At 36.3% G+C, this 24,805-nt stretch overlaps 1 protein-coding gene across 17 annotated transcripts in view; it reads right to left on the minus strand.

The window, feature by feature from the left end:
- The window catches only part of SBF2 (SET binding factor 2), a 289,338-nt gene that overhangs the window by 95,899 nt on the left and 168,634 nt on the right, over positions 1-24,805 (minus strand). For all 17 annotated transcript variants that reach the window (XM_069803834.1, XM_069803833.1, XM_069803831.1 and 14 more), the window contains 6 exons: positions 23,698-23,811; positions 23,049-23,177; positions 22,205-22,303; positions 16,950-17,154; positions 14,481-14,590; positions 12,815-12,964 (listed from right to left, as the gene is read on the minus strand). In XM_069803834.1, coding sequence (XP_069659935.1) covers positions 12,815-12,964; positions 14,481-14,590; positions 16,950-17,154; positions 22,205-22,303; positions 23,049-23,177; positions 23,698-23,811 — 807 coding nt within the window. The remainder of the gene's footprint in view (positions 1-12,814; positions 12,965-14,480; positions 14,591-16,949; positions 17,155-22,204; positions 22,304-23,048; positions 23,178-23,697; positions 23,812-24,805) is intronic.

Raw genomic sequence — 24,805 nt, forward strand, 5'->3', positions numbered from 1 at the left:
GGTTTCTGCACTAGATACTAAAGTTCATGATCAAATGTTGGTTATAGTCTTTTCAGTAAGTTTTTTAAAGTCTTTCTTCAGGAAAACTTTTACTGGAGAATTTTGAAAGTCTTTAGGTTTTGACTTCAAATTACTTCATTGAAAATTAATTTGTTCATGATTTCTTTCTTATTAGACTGTTGCCTGAGTAGCCAAAGATGTTTCATTACTAACATGGAGATTACAGGCTCCACCAGAATTTCAACTACCCCCAAGGACCTCTAAGGTCAGCTTCTTTTTACTGACCAGAAAACTGAGCTACACACTTGTTCATTTTATTTTAAGTACATAATTATGTTTCAAATGTTGAAAATAAGATAGGAATAAATGTAGGATATTTTAATTTTTTGTTAAGATGGAAAACGTGGAACATAGTCCCTTTACTAAGAGGTAACAGGGAACATCTGACATTCCCTGTAATACTCCCTCTCTCTCTTAGCAAGCATCTTCATTTGTTTCTCTTCATGCTCCCAAGAGCATGTACTATCAGTAACTGAAACAAAAAATTTTCAAACTCCTCATGGAAATAATGCGCACCAAGAAAATATGCTGACTTAGGTAAATTTGCTAAACATTATTTGGTTCAAGCAGACTTGGAAAAGAAGTCATTCCACCCCCAACAAATCCTAATCCCCTTCTCCAAACACAGTATTTATGGAGATCGATAAAACCTGAATGGACAACATGTAACCTCAAAAATGTTTGTTGAATACTCAGAAAATTTCTGGCTGCATAATCTTTAACGTGCTCTGGAAAGATGTATCCAAGAATCAGCAATACTCCCCACAGTTTTGATTAGTCCTAGGTGATCTCAGATGACATGAATTTCAAGTAGGCTATTGAAGAAAGTGAATGGTATGCTCATATTGAAGAAAGTGAAGGTATGCTCATATATTTTAGTACACCTGTTCTCACTTTTAAGCACAGAATGCCCCCAGATTTGAAGCCAGGAATGAACACCACCAAATGGCACTGAGTAGACTTCAGGTAGGATCTTACACCTTTCCATGAGTCCATTTTCCATGAATAGATGATTATGGTTTGGAATAGTTAATTATGGTTTGCTGGATTGATTTTAAGTTAATCAGTTCTGATGCCTACTGTTTTCATATGCAGGTTGTACGTTCAATTTGAAATTAGACAAGACTGATGGAAATCTTTGTTATATGGCACTTTTATACCAAATTATCCTGAAGCAGTTCTTTGCAGTGAGCACATGAAAAATCATTTGGTAGCCCTTTGTTAAAGTTTAGCTGAAATATGGATAATCAAAGAAGTGATTCTCATAACACCTCTCAGCACCCTGGTTTGGTTTTTCTCTGCAGTTGTGGTTTTCATGTTTTGATCCATGCAACACTGCTAGTGTACTGACTATGCCTGAGAGGTTGTGAAAAGTAACTGAAAAACCCCAAGCCTAGCATCAGTTAAGTTTTCTTCACAGAAAATGTTTTACATGGTAACTAGCTCTGCAGGGCTGGAGGCTAAATGGATAGGTGATTGGGAAGATAACAGCCATCTATCATAATCAAGTCAGGATCAAAGTCTATGACTTTCTTACACATGCGATTCAGAGGCTGAGTAACAAATTGCGTTAACATAACTGTAGTTGTGGCCTGTGGCTTTTAAACAGAACCACATATGGTTAGTATTTCAACTATTGCCAAATGACAAAGGCAAGGCTCCAAAATAGTCCATTAAAATAAATATTTTCCTTTAAATTTTTTTTCACAAAAGCAATTACACCTTTCAACTTCATAAATATAACAGGCTAAATTCCAATGAAATCGATAGTCTAGAATCTTGAATTTGGCCTGAAAACAATAAATTAAAGGCTGTTTTAGTCTACCAGCTTTGCCTGCATTAACATTTTTTTCTCTTACGAAGAAAAAATGTCCAAAACAACAATTTGTTTTGCCTCTGCTCTAATACAAAAAAAATTATTCAGTAGACTTTATTTGGTTTAAGAGTGTGAACCCCAGCTTCTGCTGGCACATAAGACAGACGCTGATCAAGAAAATGTTGTGGGTAGCATCATATTTTGTGCTATCTGTGAATCTAGATTGTACTAACGCTAATGTACTTGTCTAAGTGGAAAATATCAGCGCATGCATGATACTTACAGAAGCAAATTTTGTGAGACTTAGAAGTATAGGAAAATATATAAAATATGAGCAATTACATTAAGGTACTGCAAGTGAAGAAAAATGAAAACTTGTTGAGAATTAAAATAATCAGTACTGTTGAAGGTATATGTAATACATAAAACTCAGATGCCTATGGTTCTGAGGTAGACAGAATATTGTAATGCCGATAAGGAAAAAGATGAAGTTTCTAAAGAAGAAGCGCTGCAAATCATGGCATCCTCATAATCCATGTTGATTTTAAGTGTATTATTATTACCACAGTTACAGTAAGAGATGATTTAGTAAGATACTTCATTCCATACACCTGGAAGGGATAGAGAATATTACATGCCAATTGTAAGCAACTTATTTAGGTATAACAAAGGATATCTATTCTCTAAAGTGATGTTTAATTGATTAACATTGAAAGCAAAGGTTTTACAAGTTGTTTAACTGACCAGAAGAATTAATTTAATCAAAATAAGTTGCTTTTGTCCTAAAAAGTCGAATAATCGAGATAGAAAGTTAATTCTATTTGTACTCACAAACATTGTAGATTTTAGACTATTAAACATGCAATTCAAATTTTAATTCCTAGCTCCCAATTGGAGTTTTGGAGTTTAGAGTTGAAGAATTGGGGGGAGAGGCAGGGATGGGGGTTGGTGTTTTTTGTTTGTTTGTTTCCTTAATCTATAGACATTAGGTGAAGTTATTTTTAAATACTTTTTTGGAACACTAGATACCACAGCCTGCCCCCTGACTGTGTATAGGGGGGAATTACTAAAAGTAATCTTTACCATAGCATGTTTACATGGCATTTTCCCATGCATCCTAAAAAACAATTCATGTAAGCCATAAACCTGGGCTATAATATTGAAAATGAATGTCAACAGCTGCAAGAATTTTTTATAACATATGTAAATTGTCAAACATTCCTTTGTTTATACCTTAATTTTCTGTTTTTGTTCTGTAACTTCACACACTTTTTGTTTATGTAACTGTAGAGGTAGGTCTATTACTGTAAAGAAATCACTTCTTAAGCTTTTTTCTTTAAGAATAATACTAAAATGCGAACTATGTTCACTATTTTTTGTTTGTCGTATTAATGCGTTTGTCGAAGTTTACACAAGATATTGACAAAACCCAGAACTGGCCTGTGTTTTATGGTATTTATCTCAACATCACACTTCAGTTTTTGAATATAAGTTGCCAAGATTTCAATTGTTTAAACCAGTGGTTATACAAACATTATAGCAACCAAATGATTAGAAGACTGAATATATTTCAATGTTCTTTCTGTTTTAGAAATGACTGTATGTGAAAAATAAATAAAAGATGATGTTCTTGCAGCCACCCATTGGCACTTTTATGCAAATTCCTGCAAAATAAAGCATTTAAAAACAGACAACTTCATAAAATTCCTTATAGAAACAACAAACCAGTCTTCTGTATGGCATGTTTCTTCCAGTAAGTTAAGTATCATCAGTGATCAAGGGAGCACACACCTTGCTCACAGTGCAAAGAAGCATTCTACTTCAGCTGTTCTACTTCAGCTACCTCAGTTTAACACTTATTTGAAGGGTGAAGTGCAGTGGGGGGAAGACCAGAGTGAGACTATGTTCAACAGGCAAACTCTTCCCCTTCATTTTAGTAATGAAAGACTGCACTGAAGCTAAATACACGTGTGCATATGGGTGGCCACAGAGGTACTTTCACTGAATGGGTACAGTACACCAATACTGTATAGTATTTTGTCACTTACTGTATACGTAGAATGACACTCAATACAGATTAAGCACATGTAAACATACCTAACTGTTATACACAAATCTATATGGAATTATGTACCTGTACTGAAATACACATTATATACATACATAAAATTTAAAATAAAAACAAAATTCCATGTGTTCCTTCCATATTTTTATTAGATATAAAACTTGTAAAAACAGAAGTCGTTCTATTAGCAAAACGTCTATTCTTTCCAACATCAAAGACTTTTTTTTTTTTTCTTTTTTACTACCCTTCATCAGTCCACCTCTTTCACAGACAGGCTGGAGAGCAACTACACAGCAGTATAACACGATTCCTAAACCAGACTTGTTTTATTTACAGCAGTGAGTAGCGCACCAGTACATGTCTGCTTTTCATCAAGACGACCAAAAATATTTAGAACACAGAGTTATTAGGAACACTTGGCAACCGCAAGGCCACAATTAACAGTAATGAACACTTAAGAGCAGTCAGAGCCTACCACGTCAACACTCCAAGAAGCTACATGGTTTCAATAAGATACCTATGTGTGAGCAAACACATGAAAGCATGCCCTGCATTAACAGCAAATACAGGAGGATTGAACAAAGGCCAATGACAGGAGGTATCCATTAAGAGTAAAGACTGCTCTAGCTGACGAACATCCCAGAGATCCAACCGGGACAGGTAGGTTTGTACCACTCTCCTTATCCCCGCGAGGGGGCTACTTGGTGTGACACTCTCATTTGGTGTCTGATGTTCTAGTGCTTCGGGTTGTGTCCAAAAGGCTATCACATTTTTATTAACCTATCTGTAAGCCAGATACGACCTGACTGAAATCAATGTAACCCAGACACAGACCAGCTGTCTGCAGTTTGGATAACATACCCTATATTTTTTTTCTAAAATGCCTACATTGCTACGTAAATGCTACGTAAAATCTGCTAAAATATGCCAAAAACTCTTCCAGATCATCACAGCTCCTCCCATACCTATTTCTGTTGCTGCTGTTTTGCTTCAAGGACCTTGGTTTCGGCTGTGCAATAGCCCTGTGAGACCGTGACTGCGGCGGTGGGCAGCAGGGGGCTGTGGGGTACCCTGGGCTGGTCACAGCCCCAGCTGGAAACCCCACTGTGAGCCCCAAAGCTGCAACCAGCCAGAGGAGCCAGCAGTGCTGCTGCTCACATGTATTTCTGCTTGTTCTTGTATTAAAAGCAATACCCCGCTATCATTTGATATTTGTAATAAAATATTAAGCAGAGGCCCTTAAAACCAGGCTGAATCCTGCTCTGATAAGGGCATAGAAACATAACGAATGCATAATCAATATCCCCACATCCTGCAGTCCAGAAAACGAGTTGTATCTATGGCAAGTTATATCAACAGAAAGGAGGACACTATCACATTTTTATTCTGGCAATTCTGGTCCTTTTTCACATTAGCAGCAAGAGGCCTGGGGCAAACCAGGGGATTCCCTACAACCAGGGCCCTCGAGATGTATGTTTGAGATGCACATTCATTCACACTCTGATCATAGCGGGACTTGGGGATAATTTTAACTTCTGTGTTACTACTGAGTTTATGTTTATGTGTATACTAGTATATATATTTCTCTATGTAGCTGACATAGTTATCTGTATCACCCTTGTGCCTTGTGTATGCACGTGCATACGTGTATACATAGAGGGGAGGAGGAAGTGTGTGAACACAACATGTTCTGGTGAGAAGCTGAGAGGGAGGGAGGCTGAAGGCAGATGTAGGTATGGACAGCACGGCATGGGACTCTCATGACTGCTAATCCTTCTCTTTTCCTGTCTTTAAGTAGCAGCCTTGCACAATAGTTACAGAGGGCAGGTCCAAGCAGAAGTCACAAACGCTGTCAGATTACCAGAAGCAGGGTCTCGGAAGTCTGCAGGGAAATAGCAATTCAGGAAGTTCCCAGCCACACACGAGCTCATTCCTGAACACCTCTGCTGGCACAGCGCCAGTGTGAAAAGCAGCCTGGTTTTCTGCTGCCTGGTCATCAAAGAAATTCCTCACTAAAACCACAGAGGCAGTTCAACGCAACTTAAGACAACCACCTTGGTGGCTGGACACGCATGCAGAACCAGCCAGACACCTCTCTGTAGAGACCACTGCACAACCAAGCCTCCCTAAGTGATGCAGAAAGGAATTACTTGGACACTGCAACCTCCACAGGGAGAGTCCTGGCCCAGTGAAGAATGGCTACTGCTATGTCAAGGTGGTCATTTCCCTTGATACCTGCAGAGCAGGCAACTGTAGGCTGGTCTTCTAGCAGCAGTAATAAAGTTAAGAAGTCTGCAACGTTGAGTGACAGCAGCACGCATGTACCTACTTGGTGAATACGTACATACATAGACAATCCCACAGAGGAAGAAACTCTATTTTCTGGATTTTGTAAAAAGATGCCTGTGACTGGATTTTTCCTGGACTGTGTGGCTATCCAATGAGATTGAATGAATATAACAGTATGCTCCTCAGAGCAAAGAAAGGAAAAATAAAAACAGATGAGCAATACAATCTTTTACAATGTACTTCCATCTTTTTTCATAGAGAAATTTTGTGAGCGCCATCAGTTCAGCCATGTGCAATGACATTCTAGTATCTTGCAATTTCTTGGGAAAAAGACATCATCAGAAAGATTCAGAAATAGTAGCTTCTTTGAAGAACTTTAAGTTCTTTAAGTCCAGAACATTATAGGTGGACCCCTGAAAAGTCAGCAGGATAGAAAAAATGTTATTTCTGCTTTGGGGGTAATAAACCATGGACCAGAGAAATTATATGATGTGGCCATTATGATCAAAAAAACCCCCCAAAACCCAAACCTGCAGTGCAGTATGGAATTAAACCTGAAAGTTTCAAGTCCAAGCCTTAAACACTAGAATGTCCTTTCTCTCACTTAAATGATACCATGACTATGTCCAACACAATGAAAAAGATCAAATTGTTAATAACTGATGAATTAATAGAATTAAGTGTGGCCCTGTTAAACTCCCATGATTTCTCTTCATGATATATTTTCTATGCTTTAAAATACCTTAAAATATTTTCAAATACTGCTGTTCTTCAAACATTAATTCTGAGAGTCTCTACTTCCAGGAACGCAAGTCAAACTGAGTAACAAAAAGCAGGCCATGATATAAAAGTCTGAAAGGAGAGAAACCTACTATAATCCTCCAAAACAAAGATGTTTAGCAACATAAGTTTTCAACATAAAATACGAGAAATACTAGTTCATTTAACCTTTATATTGCCAAGAATTTGAATCATATGACACACACACACGGCTGATTTTCTCTCAGGAGTAATAAAATCTTTCTTGTTATTGGACAGTATTCACAAACTTCTGAAATCTGAGAACTGACTGACAATTTTTAAACTTTATCTGGTGGCAGAACATACTACAGAAGTTATTTCCATAAGAAAAATAAATTTAATATTATTTATAGAATGCCATTGTTTTTAATTCTGTATATTAAAGTTTCTTTCACAACAGACTGAAGGGGCCCTTATTAAACCAAAGCAATACAGAAGAGTCACAAGCAAAATTCTAGAGGCAAAATTAATCAACACTATCTTTCATCTGCTTTTGGTCACTGTTGGAAAACAGATGCATTAAATTTTTAAATTTGCCCTGGTTGCTACTAAGACTTCCTACAGTTGTTTTTCATACTGTATACTATAAGTATACTTTTAGAACACACAGTATACACTATTTGAAAGATACACATCTGCTTATTGCCACTATGGAAAGCCCTAGTGATCTATTAGAAATTATCTAAAACACTAAAACAATGAATAATTTGTCTATTATTAAAGATATTCTGTTACACTGGTACAATACATGCGTATTCATACAGACATGACATTGGAGCAAATCAGGGCCTAAAACATCATTGGTGACTTTGTAGGCTGTCAGATTAAATCACATCATTAGAAGACCCCACCCCTTTCCTACATCTAAAGAACAGAATTTTGAACGTATTTAACAGTTTTATGCACATTATTCCCACTCTAACCACATTTAGATTAAGTACTCCAGACGTCTGGGGCACATATGTTTTCCAATTTGACCCGCATTTGCCAAAGAAAAACATTAATATGCAGTTAAGCAATATTACTGACCAACATCTTGGAGAGGCAATGTTATATTGCTACATTGTAGTTTTGGAGTTTTTCTTTTTAAATTAAAAGTTTTATCTGTTCCAACTAGCAAAGGAAGCTAGTGCATAGTCCTCCACTATCTGAAGAGAATCTTTCCCCAGAAAAAAGTTTGTTTAGGAAGCCTTATTGTTACTGTTAAGTATTTTATGCAAATTATTTAGAATGTCTTTTTAATAAAAAAATTCTTTCTGATTATCAAATACTCTCCACCTACAGGTGGGAGAAGGTACCATCCTCAGGCCTCTTCTTGCCTTTTCTGCCATTTTATCAAATTAGGTGCTACTATGTTTCAAAATACAGAATTCACTTGCTGCTGCCAGAGCAAAGTCAGAGAGACAATTAAAAATCTGGACAAGTCATGTTGTTTGTAACAGATTAATGGCAAAGCATGCAAATTGAGCCTTGAGATGGCTTTTGCCATTATTTCTTAATGAGTATTAAAAATACAATGTGTTGCTGGAAACATAATTACATAGAAGAAGTGTTTCTCTGGTAAAAAATAGGCTTTTTAGTTGCAAAAAAGTGAAGTAGTCTTTTTAGAAATGTCAGAGAAAAGCATTTCATTACAGAAAATTAAAGAGGAAAATATCTTTTAAAATAGGAATTTATGTGTAATTGCAAATTATTCTGAAGTAACCACAGCAGCAGATAGCAAACACCACAGAAATAGTTTCTAGAGAAATAATTTCACATTTTTCTCATTACAGTGCTATCTGTATGAATAAATTGTCAATCAATATATTAAGTTTTCACAACACTGTAGATGGTTTTTAACATTTAGTTACATAACATATGGAGCAGAACATAATGTTTCTGCTTTGCTATCACAGATCCTAATCACTACTGTACTACAGGTTGATTAAATGCTTGTCAGAGTATATTATTTGTCAGGGGAAAAATTCTGACTTAGGGCTTGACAATAATGGTTTTAGCAAGTGGCCAGTGACAACTCCCAGCAGAGAGTAAAGCAAATAACTGGGGACTTAATTGCTCTCATCAGAAGACATCTGCTCTAATCAATGAGCAATACAATCTCCATGTAGTTTTGATCTTCCTGCTATTAAGAACAGAAATACCTCTTTCATCTTCATTTCAGCAGCAGTAGATTGTCAATACTTCCCAGACACAAACAGACACAGTAAAGCATGTTTTTAAGTATTGTCTTACTGCATCATGCCTTACCTCAACTGTATTTGTAAAGCCACCTAAAGTCACCACAAGGCTTGACATGCAGCTCACTACCTGCTAAGTAAGGCAGATTAATATGAAGCTCTATTGTACTATTTCATAGATCACAGGCCTATTGAAAATTTGCAGTGAGGTCTTGCCCATTACCTTCAGACTGTAAATAGTCTAAAGAAGAATAGTTCAGAAGAATGCCACTCTTGGACTGAGAGACTCAAGCTGACAAACACCAGAGATCTCACTAGCCCAAGTTTTGCTGTCTCTAGAGAAATCAGTAAAATACCACCCTTCCTTTGTCCCAGTTGCAAAATAGCTAGCGATCAGATACTTGGGGAAATATAGCCTAAATAATTTTTTCACTAAAATAAAACAGCTATTAACAGGAAGCAATGGTATGAATATTATATTCCTCTTTAATCTATTCTCAAGGACTGTGGTGTCAGACACATCACACCAGGTATAATGAGACCAGCAACAATATACATGGTGGGATTATTACTAGCATTTTGTTAACATACTGCTCTTCATCTACAAAACGAGTATACAGAAGCTCTGAAAAAGCATCTGACCTTTATTTTTATGGACTCCAGTAAAACAAGAGAACACATCCTATTAAAAGACAAAAACTGACACTAAACAACCATGAAAACCTTGAATAGTAACAGAGGGATGTGCAATAAACTCGCAGAATGCAATCGTCCTGGTTTTGTAAGATGTGGCACTGTTCCCAATAAGACAAAGAATTCCGTACATGCCAATAACAGGTTTTTGTTCAAAAGACACTTTTCAGAAATGGCCAACCTGTATCTCTTGAAATACACATGGTTTGCAACAATTCACATTATCAGCAGCAGAGGTTTGGTGGCTGGGGAGCATTAGATTTCCTATCTGCATGAGCAAGTGAGCCAGCAGAGACTGGTATTTCCCAGGGAAAACCATCAGGCTAGGGCTTGCTGCACACACATGCCAGCTCAACCCCACATGTACAGTAGAGAGCCAGGGCTCTGTCCAACCTATTGACTATGCCTGGGCCCTTCCCCTCCTCTCAGCTTTTGTATCAGCTGCCTTACGCCTCCTGGCCACAGCAATATTTTAGTTTGTATCTTACAGTAGACAATGGGAACATGCAATAACGTTAACAAAAAAATCTGTGACGTTTGGTGGTACGACTGAGACAGTTTCTACAATTCCAATAGTTCGGTGACATCTCAAAGCAATACTGCAGTCTAACTCTCCCCAAAACCTCCATCATAATTAATGTGGTATTTCCCTAAAATTTGAATACATCTCCAGTTAAGACCACATTTCTTAAATCAGATTTTTGTGTCTTTTTAACAGACACTGTTGAAATTACTTGGTCTTATGACCTGCAGCTAAAAGAATTCATCTCTACAGCAAAATGTTGACTTGCTGAGTCCCACTGCAGCAAGGCCAAATTTAAGTAAGTTCTTGATAATCTATTTTTTCCTCAAACCAATACAGGAAAGCTCCAAAATGTCCCAATTTACATATTGCTCCAAATAATACAGTTGAACAAAGTGCACAGACAAATTATAAATCATGCTTTTATCTTAATAAATAATTTCATATGTCATTAAAATAGATGTACTAAATACTTGCTTCTAACTAGCTGCCCAGCGTCAGGAGTTCAGATGTTTTCATACTGGCCAATCTTACTCCTGAGAAATGGAAATTTCCATTTTATATTTTCAAAGATATGAAAATACTGTTGGGGGGGGGGAGCATAAAAACTATGCCTCCTTACTTGATCTGTTTCCTCTGCATGATTTGAGTTATATTTGCTAGTTTTATTGAGAAAAAAAACATTCTATTTTAACTTCAGTAAGACTTCAGATGCATTCATTTCTATGAACATTAAGGTCCTTCTTGGGTCTTCAAATCACTGGGAAGAAAAATAACATTTTTTTCCTAGAGAAAAATTGGATTTTATTGCTTTATTAAAAGGTGACGTCAGTATTTCTTTCCTCAGAAAAGGAAATTTCCTCAACTTCCCATTTTCTTCTGCCATCTGTTTTGTACTAAGATATAGCAAATAAAGGGGATTTGTATTTCATTCCTATTGTCTAAAAACATCTCATTTTTTTTTATCCCAGGAATAATCAAAAAAGTAGAAGCAAAATCTGCAGCACATCTAGACAATCCTGTTTTCTGGTCTGAAAGAAAATTTCTAACTCTGGAATACACAGCAGGTGCAGTATTCCATTGGTCACGATTTTGGGCAGAGAAATACAGTTTCACAGAAAATTTCAATTTTTCTTCCAATTCTGAAGCTAAACTTAGAGCTTGGAAAAGGCCAATGCCTGTGCCAAAAAAGCACACTCTGGTACATGCTGTGAAATTTTAGCTGGTCAGCTTCAGTTTTCATCTGCTAACTGTAGGTAATTTTACTCCAAAGACCACTGCTGAGGCAACGTTGAATTTTGTTCCAAACAGTAGAAAAATATCTACTGTGAACAAACAAGAAATACAACAGACAACAAAACTTACCTTTGATGGTGACCTGAGGTAGCATTTGCTCAGCCAGTGCTAATTTATTTCTATACTTAAGTGAAAGCTGTATTTAGCACTCACCTTTTTAGAAATATCGGTCAACAAACTGCTGCAAAATAATTTCAACTGGTTTTGGGTTAGAGGAGAGTGGGCTTAAAATACCAATGTCTCAATCAAATCCCTAATTTGATACAATAACTTAGACAGGGGCAACAAGGCAAATTATAACCAAATGTGATCACATTACAAATTTTAAAACAAATACTACTACATTCTCAGGTATCAGACTGAAAACACTGACGTCTATAAAATATTTCTGACAATGAATTGCATCAAGTAAAGCTAAAACAGAACAACTATTCAAATGAAAGTCAAAAGAAGTCATCCACATGTATTACTCTCATAGGTAGCTGCCACTGTTATGTTGATGTTTATTCAGCACAAAGTTATTTAATTTCTCAGTAAAAAAACTTAGTAGATGAACCGCAAGCACCTTCAGTGAGTCTCTGACAAACTAAGATGTCACTGTGATAAGTAGAACTACCACCATGAACCATGGAAGCAGAAAGTATGCTTTCTTCTTGAAGTATGTTTGTGCTTGTGATGACAAAGAGGACAAACTTATCCTTTTTTTTAATTGCGTGATACAAATTTTAGGAGCTCAGAGTTGAAAATGACCTGGAAAAGCTAACACCCATTCATTAAAAAAAGTACTTCAAGCCATTAAGATAAATCACTTCAATAATTACCAAAACTAAATTATATCTAAATTATTAATAATATGGACAGTTTTCTTCCTGTTTTTCATATCAGGCAGATCTGCATAGACCTGAGCATTTTGTCCTTTGTCCTTCCAACAATAAATATCTTAAATCCACTGCCAAGTAGTATCTGCTACATCATTGTACCACATGGTCCTATATTTTAATTATTTTGCTTCTCCACATCACTCTAAACAAATTTTTGCTTATCCTAACAAAACAAAGACAACCAAAAAACAAAACCTTCATATACTGTACCTGCAATGCACAGTTCATCATTCGCACAATGTAGTCAAACTGCTGATGGTCCAGTATTGCTCGATTTTGTTTAACATGCAGGCCTAATTCCTGTGTTAGGCAGTGCCGAGCTGCCTTTCCTTTTAGGGCTCTCAGAGCTGCAGGCAGGGTCTGGAGAGAAGAAAATCTAACTTTATGAAAATGAAATTAAATAGCACTATTCATACTGATAATCATTCATTCCTCATTAAGAAACTTCAAGTGACAGTATAGTAAAGAAAAACTTTGGAAATGGCTCATTAGCTTGAATATCAAACTTTCACATAATGGTTGATTTAGCTTAAGTCATTAAGTATTAAATTTTTCCCATGTTTTTTTTTCCAATGCATTACACAGCATTTCTCACCTACATCTGTAAATAGAAATAAATGACTGAATATAGTCAGGCATTGAATGGATCAGAAATGGATTACTGTTCATGAAAGCAAGTGTTCTATTCTGTACCAGCCAGGCCAGGTCTCGAGTTAGCGTATCAAGGCCAACTAGCATGTTTTTTGATAAGCAGTGAATGACAAATGGCTTTAGAAGTGGCATACCTCTCATAGCAATGAGGCCACAAGACTGTTATGCAGTTTACCCTAAAACAGTGCCAACAGAGTATTTATGCCAATGTTTTAAAGACGCAGCAAGTGCTACATCAGTGATTATCAACTGCAGCTTTTTAGACTAGATTTAATGGGTGGCAACAGATAAATAAGAAAAGGCAGCCTATTGTCTGAGGACAAATTTACCATGCAGGGGCACAAAAAACTACTGAAATTTTCCAAGTGCCTGTAAGTTGAAAGAGGTTAAAAACTACTGTGCTACACATGCATCCAAACTCTTTAAAAAGATCCACCCATTTTATTAGCACTTTCCCCATATGCATTTCCATAATATAACTTGTAAATCAAGAAATGTTCATTTTCTATCTTGAGCTGCACAGCCTCAGAGATATACAAGTGATACTTTTCTGAGAAATAAAAAAAATTCTTAAAATAATTTTACAGTCATTTGCATATGTAGAATTAGATTTGAATGTAAGTTTGAGTGATTGTTCTAGAATCAGTAACTGAAAACTATGGATAGAATCTACAACACCCGGCAAATTCTTAATGTAAAAAATAAGAATGTCAAGGATGACAACTTAGTAGTATATTTTAGTGAAGACAGACATGCCCAATATTTACATTCACCTCTGATTTCTATCAAATTATTGATTATTTAAACCAGCAAAATTTACTGCACTGAAAATTTCAAAAGAGCACTGGTTGACAAACACTGAAGCATCTATGTATACCTCTTGTTTACATTCCTCCTAATCAATACTGCTAGACCAATATACAGCCCTTTTTTAAAAAAAACCATGTGGACAATACTATTTATAATGGGAACACAGATTAGCAAAAAGGGCATCAATGCACTCAGGTAGTATTACAAACAGGTTTTCAAATCCATTAGCTTCATATTGCATGCAGTATTGCATTTAGATGATGACTTTTATGGCTTATTTCACTCATTTAAATGGTTAAAAGAACCATTAGTATTTGAAATGACTTCAAAATGCACTTTGTGACAAGGTCAGTCTCTATTCACTCATTAACAGAACAGAGGCTTATTTGGGAAAGTTAAAATTTTATTTTGTTACCTTTTCAGTCTCCAAAAATTTGTTTTCAAAAATGAATGAGATGCAGTTTCTAACAACTTCCAGCCTTTGTGCACTGTTGAAAACTGTACTTCCTTTTTCCATTATGGAAACTAACAAAGAAAAAGAAAAATATACGTCTGTGAAATGTCATCTGCAAGAGCCACAAAGAATAACAGAAAGTTCTTTAGGAAAAAAAAAAAATTTTTTTAATGTGCCCTCCATTTTGTTCTGTTAAACAAATACCATTAGTAGGCATATACAGATGGGAACATAAGATCCTAAACCTTTGGTTTTCCTGTACTATCTGAAGAAGACAGTGCTCTGAATTTTAACTAGAGCAGTTGATTCTTTTTACTACTGGTTCTATTTGTCTCATACAGGCACAAAGAGATTCCAACCTGTAACATACTAATGAAATATATAAATAAATAGAAAATAATTTAAAAAAAAAAAAAGCATGCACACGTGTGTGTTCTGCAATGAACTACATAGCCTTGCATATTTTGTAGCAGTAGATAACTATTTTTTCCTAAAGAATTCATTAGTCATGCCAAGAATTCTGTGACATGGAAGAAAACCTGACAAACCTGTTCTCTCACCTAGATTCCAATTTGCTGAAATCTAAAGATTATTTTCTTAGTGCGGTGTTTTGCCCTGAATTTTCAACAAAATTCAGAATGGAAGAACTAACATTCTCTTCTTCTATTTAGTATCAAATAAATAGAATATAAATCCAGAATATGCCCTTCTTGTAGATAATAATGAGCTCCTAATATCCATCAATATTGACACACAGGACAGCAGGGAGTATTAGTGTGAAAACTGTTGCTTGGAAAAAACAAAAAAAAAAAAGAAAAAAGAAAAACCCCAAACCCCAAAACTTTGACATAAAAATTAACTTCTTAAAAAAAGAAAACCTTCTCTTGCATGTAGCCTTTTAAATAAAGGCAACAGAACACAAGCACATACCCTTTAAATTTTCTATAAGTAACAGATTCAATGATATAGTCAACAGCAAAAGCAGGTGAATAGAGTTTATCCTCTTCTCACATAAATCCAAAGAGAAACAGGGCTGGAACGGGCCTCAAGAGGCCATCTAGTTCATCCTGCTGTCCCTAGAGAGGATCAACTGTATTTATGTTATTTCTCATGTTTGTCTAATATGTTCCCAAAGTTCTGTGATAACAGAGACTTCATGGCTTCACAAGAAATGAAGTGCCTCACAATCCTCATTTTACCAAGTTTTTCCTGACAAATAACTCTAGTTTTGTGCTGCAGTTAAACTCATTATTTCTTATCACTACAGACCATTCCCTTTCTTTTTTTAACAGCCTCTTATGTAACTGAAGACCACTATCATGCATTCCCTCAGTCTTCTACTTTTCAGTCTAAACAACTCTCCATCTTTCATTGTAGGTCACATTCTCCAGACCACTGGTCATTCTTGTTTCTTCCTTCTGGACTCCCTCCAACAGAACCAAAAATGGAGGCAGTATTCCAGTGCCCAAAAATGGATACAAACAGTCCAGCTGATGTCTTACTAAGTACAACAAAAGGATTTCTCCATGGGGCTCACTGACTGTGCTCCTGTTTATACACCCTACTAAGATGTTTGTCTTTTTTGCAATAGCTTGGGTCATGTTTGCCCTATGGTCATTAAAATCCCCAAATCAATTTCTGAAGAACTGTCGCCTAGTCAGCTGATATGCCTATGCAAGTGCAATACCTTATTTGAAGAAAAATAGTAAAGGACAAAATTCAGCAGAGACTAGAGACTAGATCTCTAATTTTTCAAGATTGATTTGAATTCTAATGCCATCCTTCAAAAGTTTTGCAAGCTCTGCCAGCTTCATGTGTCCTGCAAGTTTACTAAACATACTTGTTTATGCCAAATTCACATTGATGAATGTGACTATGACTAATAGAATTTTTCTGGCATTAAAATTAAATTGACAGGCCTACAATGTCTACTACATCTGTTCTTTGTATTTAAATATAGGTATATTTATTTTGAGACAGAAGCTATGTTTGTTCCTTGCCTTTTTCCAGTAACTTACATGTCTTCCACTACTGTAAAAGGAGAAACCTTTTACGTTTACGTAGAACTGAATGTAACAGTTCAAAGCTTGTTCAGCCAGTCCTACAAGTAACCTACGATGATATTCATCAGACCCAGATGAGTAGACGCTATCTAATTGAATAGTTTAGTCTAACTCGGATCAAATCCTTTTTTGTTGTAATTATGCCACTCACACTCCAGATTTTTGACTTCATAGTAAGGGCTGATGCAAAAGATCTTTTAAAATTGCAAAGGCAAACAGGCAAGTCTATGTACTAAAGGTTGCTATGATCACTAAAAATACAGTATTAACGTGACATTGGGAGCAATGCATTGCAGCCATGCTAATTATATATTCAACTCATGAGACAGGATGACAAATAGGCAAGTCGGGGAACAAGTAAACATACCAACAGGGGGACCTGCTGGAACGACGCACTTCTTGTCCCCCCGGGTGGCAGCAGGGGCACCCTGACTCCTTGCGAGGCCTTCCTGGAGGAGCTCCTGCACCCGGCACTCATTGATTCGGGGGAAAGGGAGGATGTGAACCCGCAAGTGGGAGCCCTCCGTGGGCCGCGGCACTTTCTGGAATGCTATGTGGGGGTTGGGATTCTCCTGCCGGTCAAAAGCAAAAGGTTATAAGCAAATGTGTTACGTAGTGTTAACACCTGTCTCATCCAATTTTATTGTTGTTTTGTATCTGTCATACCTGAAAGATTAAGAAGCCAAGTATCTAATGCAGCTGACTAATATCATGTTTCATATTCATATCACCCTTGATTCATTATCTGTAATACTTCAAACTTTGTTAAAGGCTTTTATAAAATTATTTCTGTCAATATGCAAAATTCAAAAAGAAAGACAGCAAAAGAAAATCACTGCTTAACTTAGGTCGATTTTACGTAGCTTAATGAATATTTAGGACTTGAATAGAAATTAGTTTGACAAACAACCTCTTCATTAGAGAGAGGGTTAAAGAACATTAAAACATAAAATCTCTTTGCCAAGTACTGAGAAATATTCTCATCTTGATCAAGACTACAAAGTGAAAATTTGTTTTTGTACCCTGTTGTATCAAACTATGGCCATCCCTCACTAGGGACCAATTTTCTATCTTCTGTATGTCCCACAAAAATATGTCACACAGCTCACTGTTTGCCCTAAAAAAATGAAAAAGTTTAATACAGGTGATCAAAGAGAGTAAATGATGGGCCTAAATTACATGAAAAGTAAAAAGCTATCACATGAGATTTTGGGCTGTTCTCAAAGGATAGAAAAGACTTCTATTGTTGCAAAATTATCAGAATTTCCACTGTGAAAACAAGTGTTTGCCTACAATGATTTTTCACTCACTCTTTTATGGTCTTTTTATTCTTTTTGTTTAAAATAAGATGTAATAAGCAGCCCCAAAGAAAGCTTTTATCCTTGCTTTTGGGTTTTCTTGCAGAGGTCTTCAGAATTAAAAAAAATTAAAAATCTGTTCACATAGCAGAACACTGACTTACTTGTTTTGCCAAAATAACTGCTGCATCTGCTACTATGTAATTATTGTATTTGTCTTGATCTTGACATTATCATACAATACTGCAAGATTGAAGACATTAGCAAAGTATGCCCTGTACCATAAAACAGAGATGTGACTGTACATGGGATATTTGAAGACTTGCTCTATGTAGGTAAGCTCTGTTGGTGTTTGTCAATACCAGATGCAGTATCAGTGCAATATGTGTTCTTATATGTGAACATGCATCTTCTGCCTCTGGTGTTCAACAACTGGAAAGACCAACTGCCTCCGCGTTGATTTCAGCTTGTTTAAAACACACTTTCCAGAAAGGCATCCTGAAGAGAGCAAGATATGAAAATTCAACATTTCTTTTAATTTTTTTCCCTCAAGTGGTTGATATCTTTCCTGTTTGTTTTGTTTTTGGTTTTTTTTTTCTGGCTTCAGGTTGTACCTTTTCCAAAATACAGCCAAGATCTACATGTTCCATGAGGATTCTACCACCATTCACAGGATCACAACTCACATCTTGAGGAGTGCAATGATCAATCAAACAAAAGAAGATATTTTCATCTCTTCATTCATATACCAGGGTTATCATTAATCATGTTTGAATTGTTATCCAATTTGACTCTATGCTGTTACTTATTACTGGCTATGTACCACTGCCAAAGAGTGCTACTCAATCAACTAGGTTTCTGTTGTACAAGCACAACTAGCTTACAATAAAACTTGTAAACAGGAGCTAGCTTGATACTTTCATTTACAGGAGCAAAAGGCAACAAGGAGATCAAATGCATCAACTTGAGAAATAGCAGTCAAAACAAACCAGCGACTTAGCCATACAAATTATCTGCAGAGGAAAGTTTAATGAAACAAGCCAAAAAGCTAGCTAGGGGGATGAAAGCAGCAGACACCAGGAGAAGCAAGGCAAAGAAAGGGAACACAATCTCAGGAGAGGGTAACAGATGACATATAGCAGAAAAAGCCAGAAAGGGAGAATAAATAACTATTCTGTGTTCCATTTCATGGAGAAGACAAATCCAGAGGAAAGGTACAGAAAGAGTTACTTTAATCTTGGCCATCACAAACCTAATCCCAGCTGTACATGCTTTTAGGAATGTAGAACTAATGTCTTCAACTACTAAAGCAGTATATGCCAAAAACTTGTCTACATTTTCCACTTGTACCAGCTAGACTAATACAAACATTATCTCTCCCTAACAAACATTGTTTCTTATATGTATTTAGACTGTCACAGCTACAATATGACGACTATTTAAACTGTGGAACAAGATGTCAAAATATGTCATGCACTGAGTTTAAAATCAGGCAGCTCTAGGCGTAACTTAAAGAAGCAATGTTACTCATCACAGTGCTTTATTCAAAGATGACTTTTAAATATACTAAGTCATTGACTTAGTGCTAGTGAAGTAGCAGGTCAATCACAATGTTATAAATAAATCTCATCACAAGAAAAGACTAAAATGAATTAGTTTTGACACTGATTTTAAGAAATAATGTAAGCGAAAAGTTGCACATATGCACACTCACTTATGCTTTATAGGCTCTTTCATTCTAAAAAGGATCTATATCCCCTAGAAAACAAATACAAATGTTCACCATTTCCTTTGGAGTATTTTAGTGTCATAGTAACAATTATACTGTTGGAAGCAATTTCCCATAATTATATGCTTATAACATTAAAGCCCTTAACTCTTGGGGAGATCAAAACTTTTAAGACAGATGGATTTTCAAGAACCTTTAGTGCAACACTCCTCATTTTTTCTGCTATATCTTCCCCAAATTTGAATTCACTCATCTCTGCCATCTGATAAAAAAAGAACCAGACTAATTTACTTTAATATTGACCATTGACTTTCTAATAAAAACTAGCAGTCCAGAATGTTGCAGAACTGTCAACTAATATACGTTCTGACAGTGCTAACCTGAAAGAAAGACCTGAATTTGGAAAATACGTGTTGCTATATAGAACTGTATTGGGTCTGGCTGAGATGGAGTTAATACTCCCCATAGCAGCCCTCATAGCGCTGTGCTCTGCATCAGTAGCTAGAAAGGTGTTGATAGCACACCAGTGTTTTGGCTACAGCTGAGCAGTGCTGGCACAGCATCAAGGCTGTCTCTCCAACATTTTGGCAACCCCCAATGGCAGGCTGGGGCAGGGCAAAATCTTGGGAGGGGACATAACCAGGACAGCTGACCTAAACCAACCAAACAGATATTCCATACCATATGACGTCAGCTCAGATATAAAAGCTAAGTAAAGGGAGATGGAAGGGGGGGCATTTTGTCTTCCGGAGCAACCACTACACGTACTGAAGCCCTGCTTCCCGAGAAGTGGCTAGACATAGCCTGCTGATGGGAAGTAGAGAATAACATCATTTGTTTTTTCTTTGCTTTCGCGCACGCAACCTTTGCTATCACTTTATTAAACTGTCCTTATCTTGACCCACGAGCCTTTTGTTATATTTTCTCCCCCCTGTCCAGCTGAGGAGGGGGAGTGATAGAGCGGCTTTGGTGGGCACCTGGCATCCAACCAGGGTCAACCCACCAGTAGCAGAGAATTTAATATTTATTCAGAAGTTTTTATTTCTGATTTAGCTCATAATAGAAGATGATTCCATCAGCACTTATCATTAAGAGAATGCTATAGGATGAGGAGGTATACTATGGAATAAATATTTTATTACAGATGAAATCTCATGGATGAAACGAATCTATGCAACAAAAATTCTGATGCCCGATGTTTCTCTTCATTTTCCACAAGATACATTCTCTTATTTTAAGTCTGAAGCACCAGTGTAAGAATATCAGTGTTAAGATACTCCAATAAGTATGCTATACCACACAAGGACAAGAGACATTTCACACACATTTTTAAATGTGACATGATTTTAGTCCACAATGATGTATTTGCTCTCTCTTCTAATGACTACTATCAACAAGTTAGATTGAAATGTGTATCAATTCCTTCCTTCAAAGAAAGTATAACAGTCATTTGGCAATTTCAGAGGAAAAGAGATGGAGTGCGTGAGTGAGTGAGCGCATCTGAAGACAGACACACAAATTGTGCAACTATTAAACTCAGACTAACCTCATTTAACACACCTTACTATTTACACATTCCATTTACTTGAAATATATAGATGTATTTTTTCATCCCAAATCTACTGACGCAAAAGACTGCTCAATGCACTGGTTGTGAAATTTTGGATTTCCTATGGAAAAGATATTAATTTTACCCCAAACAAAGATTGCGTTGACAGGGACAAAGTCCTTAAAGGCAATTCATTTTGGGGGGAGGACACATACAACTCCCCAAAACGCCCCAAACACCCCGGAGCTTAGCAATACTTAGTAATTCTTGTGGTTTTTTTATAGAAGTGTAGATGTAAATCATAGTTTTGGGGAAGTGGGATATAAAAAAGAAAGGGTGATAAAGGTCTTAACTGACTGCATAACAGATACTGCTCTGTGGAGTCTGAACAACCACAGGAAGTGTGAGGGGGAGGGAGATTAGCCAATGCCAAAAAAAAAAAAAAAAAAGAGAGAGAGAGAGAGAAATAAACAACAAAAAAACTAAAAACCTGCTAAGAGCTTTTACAAAAGCACCATGTAACATAAAGGCATGATAGGAAGGCAAGAATGAAACTGGAAATGGTATTCTAGGAAACCTAAAGAATCCAAGCAACAAGCTGTTAAGAAATGAAACAGTGCTTGCTGAGCACACAAACCATGGACACTGGGTCGGTACAGGAGGAATGATCTGCCAAAAGTATAAATTATGCCAAATTGGATATATAGTTTTCATATAGAAAATTGTTGAGAGGCAAGAAAAGAGATGTATTTGGCATGGATAGGTTGCATCAGAGAAAATAACAGTTTATATACATTATGTGAATAGACGCTAACAAATAAGAATGCTAAGTCGCAGTTAATAGGTAAATTCATATTAGTATATTGAACTTCCTTCACGTGTACAAAATTTTTCACATTTAAAGTTCCAAAGTCTTTTGTCATAATGCAGATGATGACTACCACAAGCAGTCATTTCCATTTTCAGATACTGGATCAATCTCAGACACATGAATTTTCAATGTTACTATCTCAACTCCAAAAGTGCAGCAGGTATAGTAAACTTACATTTTTGAAGAGCTGTTCTGCAAGTTCTCTAACATGCTTTATCATTTTTGGTGGGTTACCTTCCTCAGCTTTAATTCTTTCGACTTCAAAGGCTACCAACTTAAAAAAAAAAAAAAAGTAATTCAACTAAAAAAATAATTTCTTTCTTAAATTATGATATGTTAATCTTAAATTGAAACTGAGCAAAGAAAACCAAACACTGAAAAATGTGCAATGTCACGTCACTCTGGAACATGAGACGTTTTCACTTTCTTATAGAGCTTCTGTTACCAGATTCTATGGTCCCATGCAACACAGGAAGTCCTACATACCTAAAACATTCCTTTAACATTGCTAATAGCATAATCCATATTTCTCATATATTCTGCTACTATGCAGAATTTATACCAAACTCTATTTGTACTCTACATTCAAATAAAAGCCAGCACAGTACAAAAATGGCAGTACTTTTTAAAAGAAAAAACGTTTGTCCCAGTTTATATTGTTGGGTATGTATTTAATTTAATATTTCTCAATTACTTTTTCAATGTTTCTAAGAATGTAATTAAATTACTCAAAATAATTCTGTTCTAGCACATGTGATGCATTATGAAGTTCCAAACCTGACAATAGGAACAACATTACCATGATTTATACAACTATTTCACTTCATACATATGAGCAGGGCATGATTTTATGGAAGTAAGCTCGAAATGTATGCTTAATAGAAAAATAGAATTGAGAAGATTAGTATAACCTTTATACAAAAACCAGTGAGGATTTGGAAGCATTTCAATAGTTTTTAACATGCTGAAATGTCATAGGTACATTTTAATTTACTTGGGAATATAGAAACAGTTTTCACCTCATCAAAAAGATCACAGGCTCTGAAAGGAGGACCCCTCTCTGACACAAAACCAGCAAATGCCATTCCATTGAGAACTTTGGTTAGAAAGTCATTCTCAATTAAGCCTCGCTGCCCCAAGAAGGCTGCCTGCAATAAAGATTAAAAAAATGCATGTACTTTATCAGTATCAAAACTACCACCAACTACTTACGTGCTAACAGTTAAACATTTTCACCAGCTTATAGCAGTATGTGGTACTTTCTAGTTAAATCTTTTATATTACATATTATCTTTTTATACCTAAATTCAGGAGTGATGTAACAGGAAGTTTGGTGCACACATTTTATAAATCTCACAAGTAATAAAACAGAAAACTAGTACTTTTAAGTGTTGTCTTCTAACTAAATACGTATGTTTCCAAAATTCCTTAATGACTCCTCAAAGAATTTCTTTGTATTAAATTTTAATGTTAACTTTGTTTCATGTTTCATCACTGTCCCTACAATTAATTCCACTAAAATACATTTATATAGTGCTATGTCAAAATGATACACTAATCATGTGTAGATTTTTTTTTTTTTAACCTTAACACTTGTTCAAAAGGCAAGCTTATGGAAATTACATGACACGAATACTAACTAAATATACACAACTGCTTCTCTTTTACCTTATGGAAATGAATTACTGGTTCAGCATGAATTCTGATCAGCTGAAGACATGACCGGTATCCTTGGAAAAGTTGTGCAAATAGCCTAAGGAAGATTGCTCGCACTTCTTTATCCTGTAAACAGCAATTAAATATGCTGTCAAAACATTTTTGTATTCTAAACTTTCCCACACTTTGTATAAAGCTATCTGAGAAATACCTGCAAATTCAAACAATGCAGCAGCGTAGCATAGAAGTGGAGATACTTGTACACATATGAAATTATCTTATATGAGGCTACAGTTTCACTGACCTGTCCGCAGATGGCAATGACAGATTTAGTACATATTCAACTGTTTTCTCCTACTGCTCTCTTCTGTGCCTGCACAACAGGCTGTGGGCAATGCAAGTCTAACTGTTGGGTTGGTCATGTGGTGAACCACATGAAAGAGCTGCCATGAAAGATGTTAAATAAAGGAAAGAGCGTATTTTAGCTTAGATTTATTCCCTAAAATAAGTGTGGCTCTGCAGCACTACACAAGCAGTGCCATCAAAGTGGGCAGGGATGGCAGGGAACCACAGGAGCCTAACCTGGCATTACTGCTGCTGCAGGAGCCTGGCTCAGAGCATCACAGGCATCACCATAGTCATCTGCTGTGGTTCCGCCAGCTGGATGAGACCAGGAGACTGCCCCAAGTTTGCTCAGCTACTTGTCTAGGACTCTTCCAACTCATGTCTTCACTTGCCAATCTACTGCAGCCAAAATAAGCCAGGTTAGTTTAAAAAGTTTAAAATAGTAGATCTTTAAAGTCTTGGTTTATTTTGATTTAAATAAGGGAGTGCTTACATAAACCTTGATGGATTAATGGAAATGATGTGAACGGTTGGGGGCAGACTTGGGGCAGTGACAGCTTCAGCTGGCCCAGATGTGTTCACAAGTATCCCAGACTGATCAAATCCTGTGTCACCCACGTTATTTTATCTTAGCTCAGGGACCTACTCAGATTGCAGCCATGTCTAAAACCTAAGATCCTGAAATTGTTTTATGACCTCAGGTTTTATGGTGTCTCAAAGGACTTTTTAAACAAACTCTAACTTTAAAAGTTACAAGCAGCAAAGAATATTGGAT

This window comes from Haliaeetus albicilla, chromosome 16 (assembly GCF_947461875.1).
Source record: "Haliaeetus albicilla chromosome 16, bHalAlb1.1, whole genome shotgun sequence".
Taxonomy (NCBI): domain Eukaryota; kingdom Metazoa; phylum Chordata; class Aves; order Accipitriformes; family Accipitridae; genus Haliaeetus; species Haliaeetus albicilla.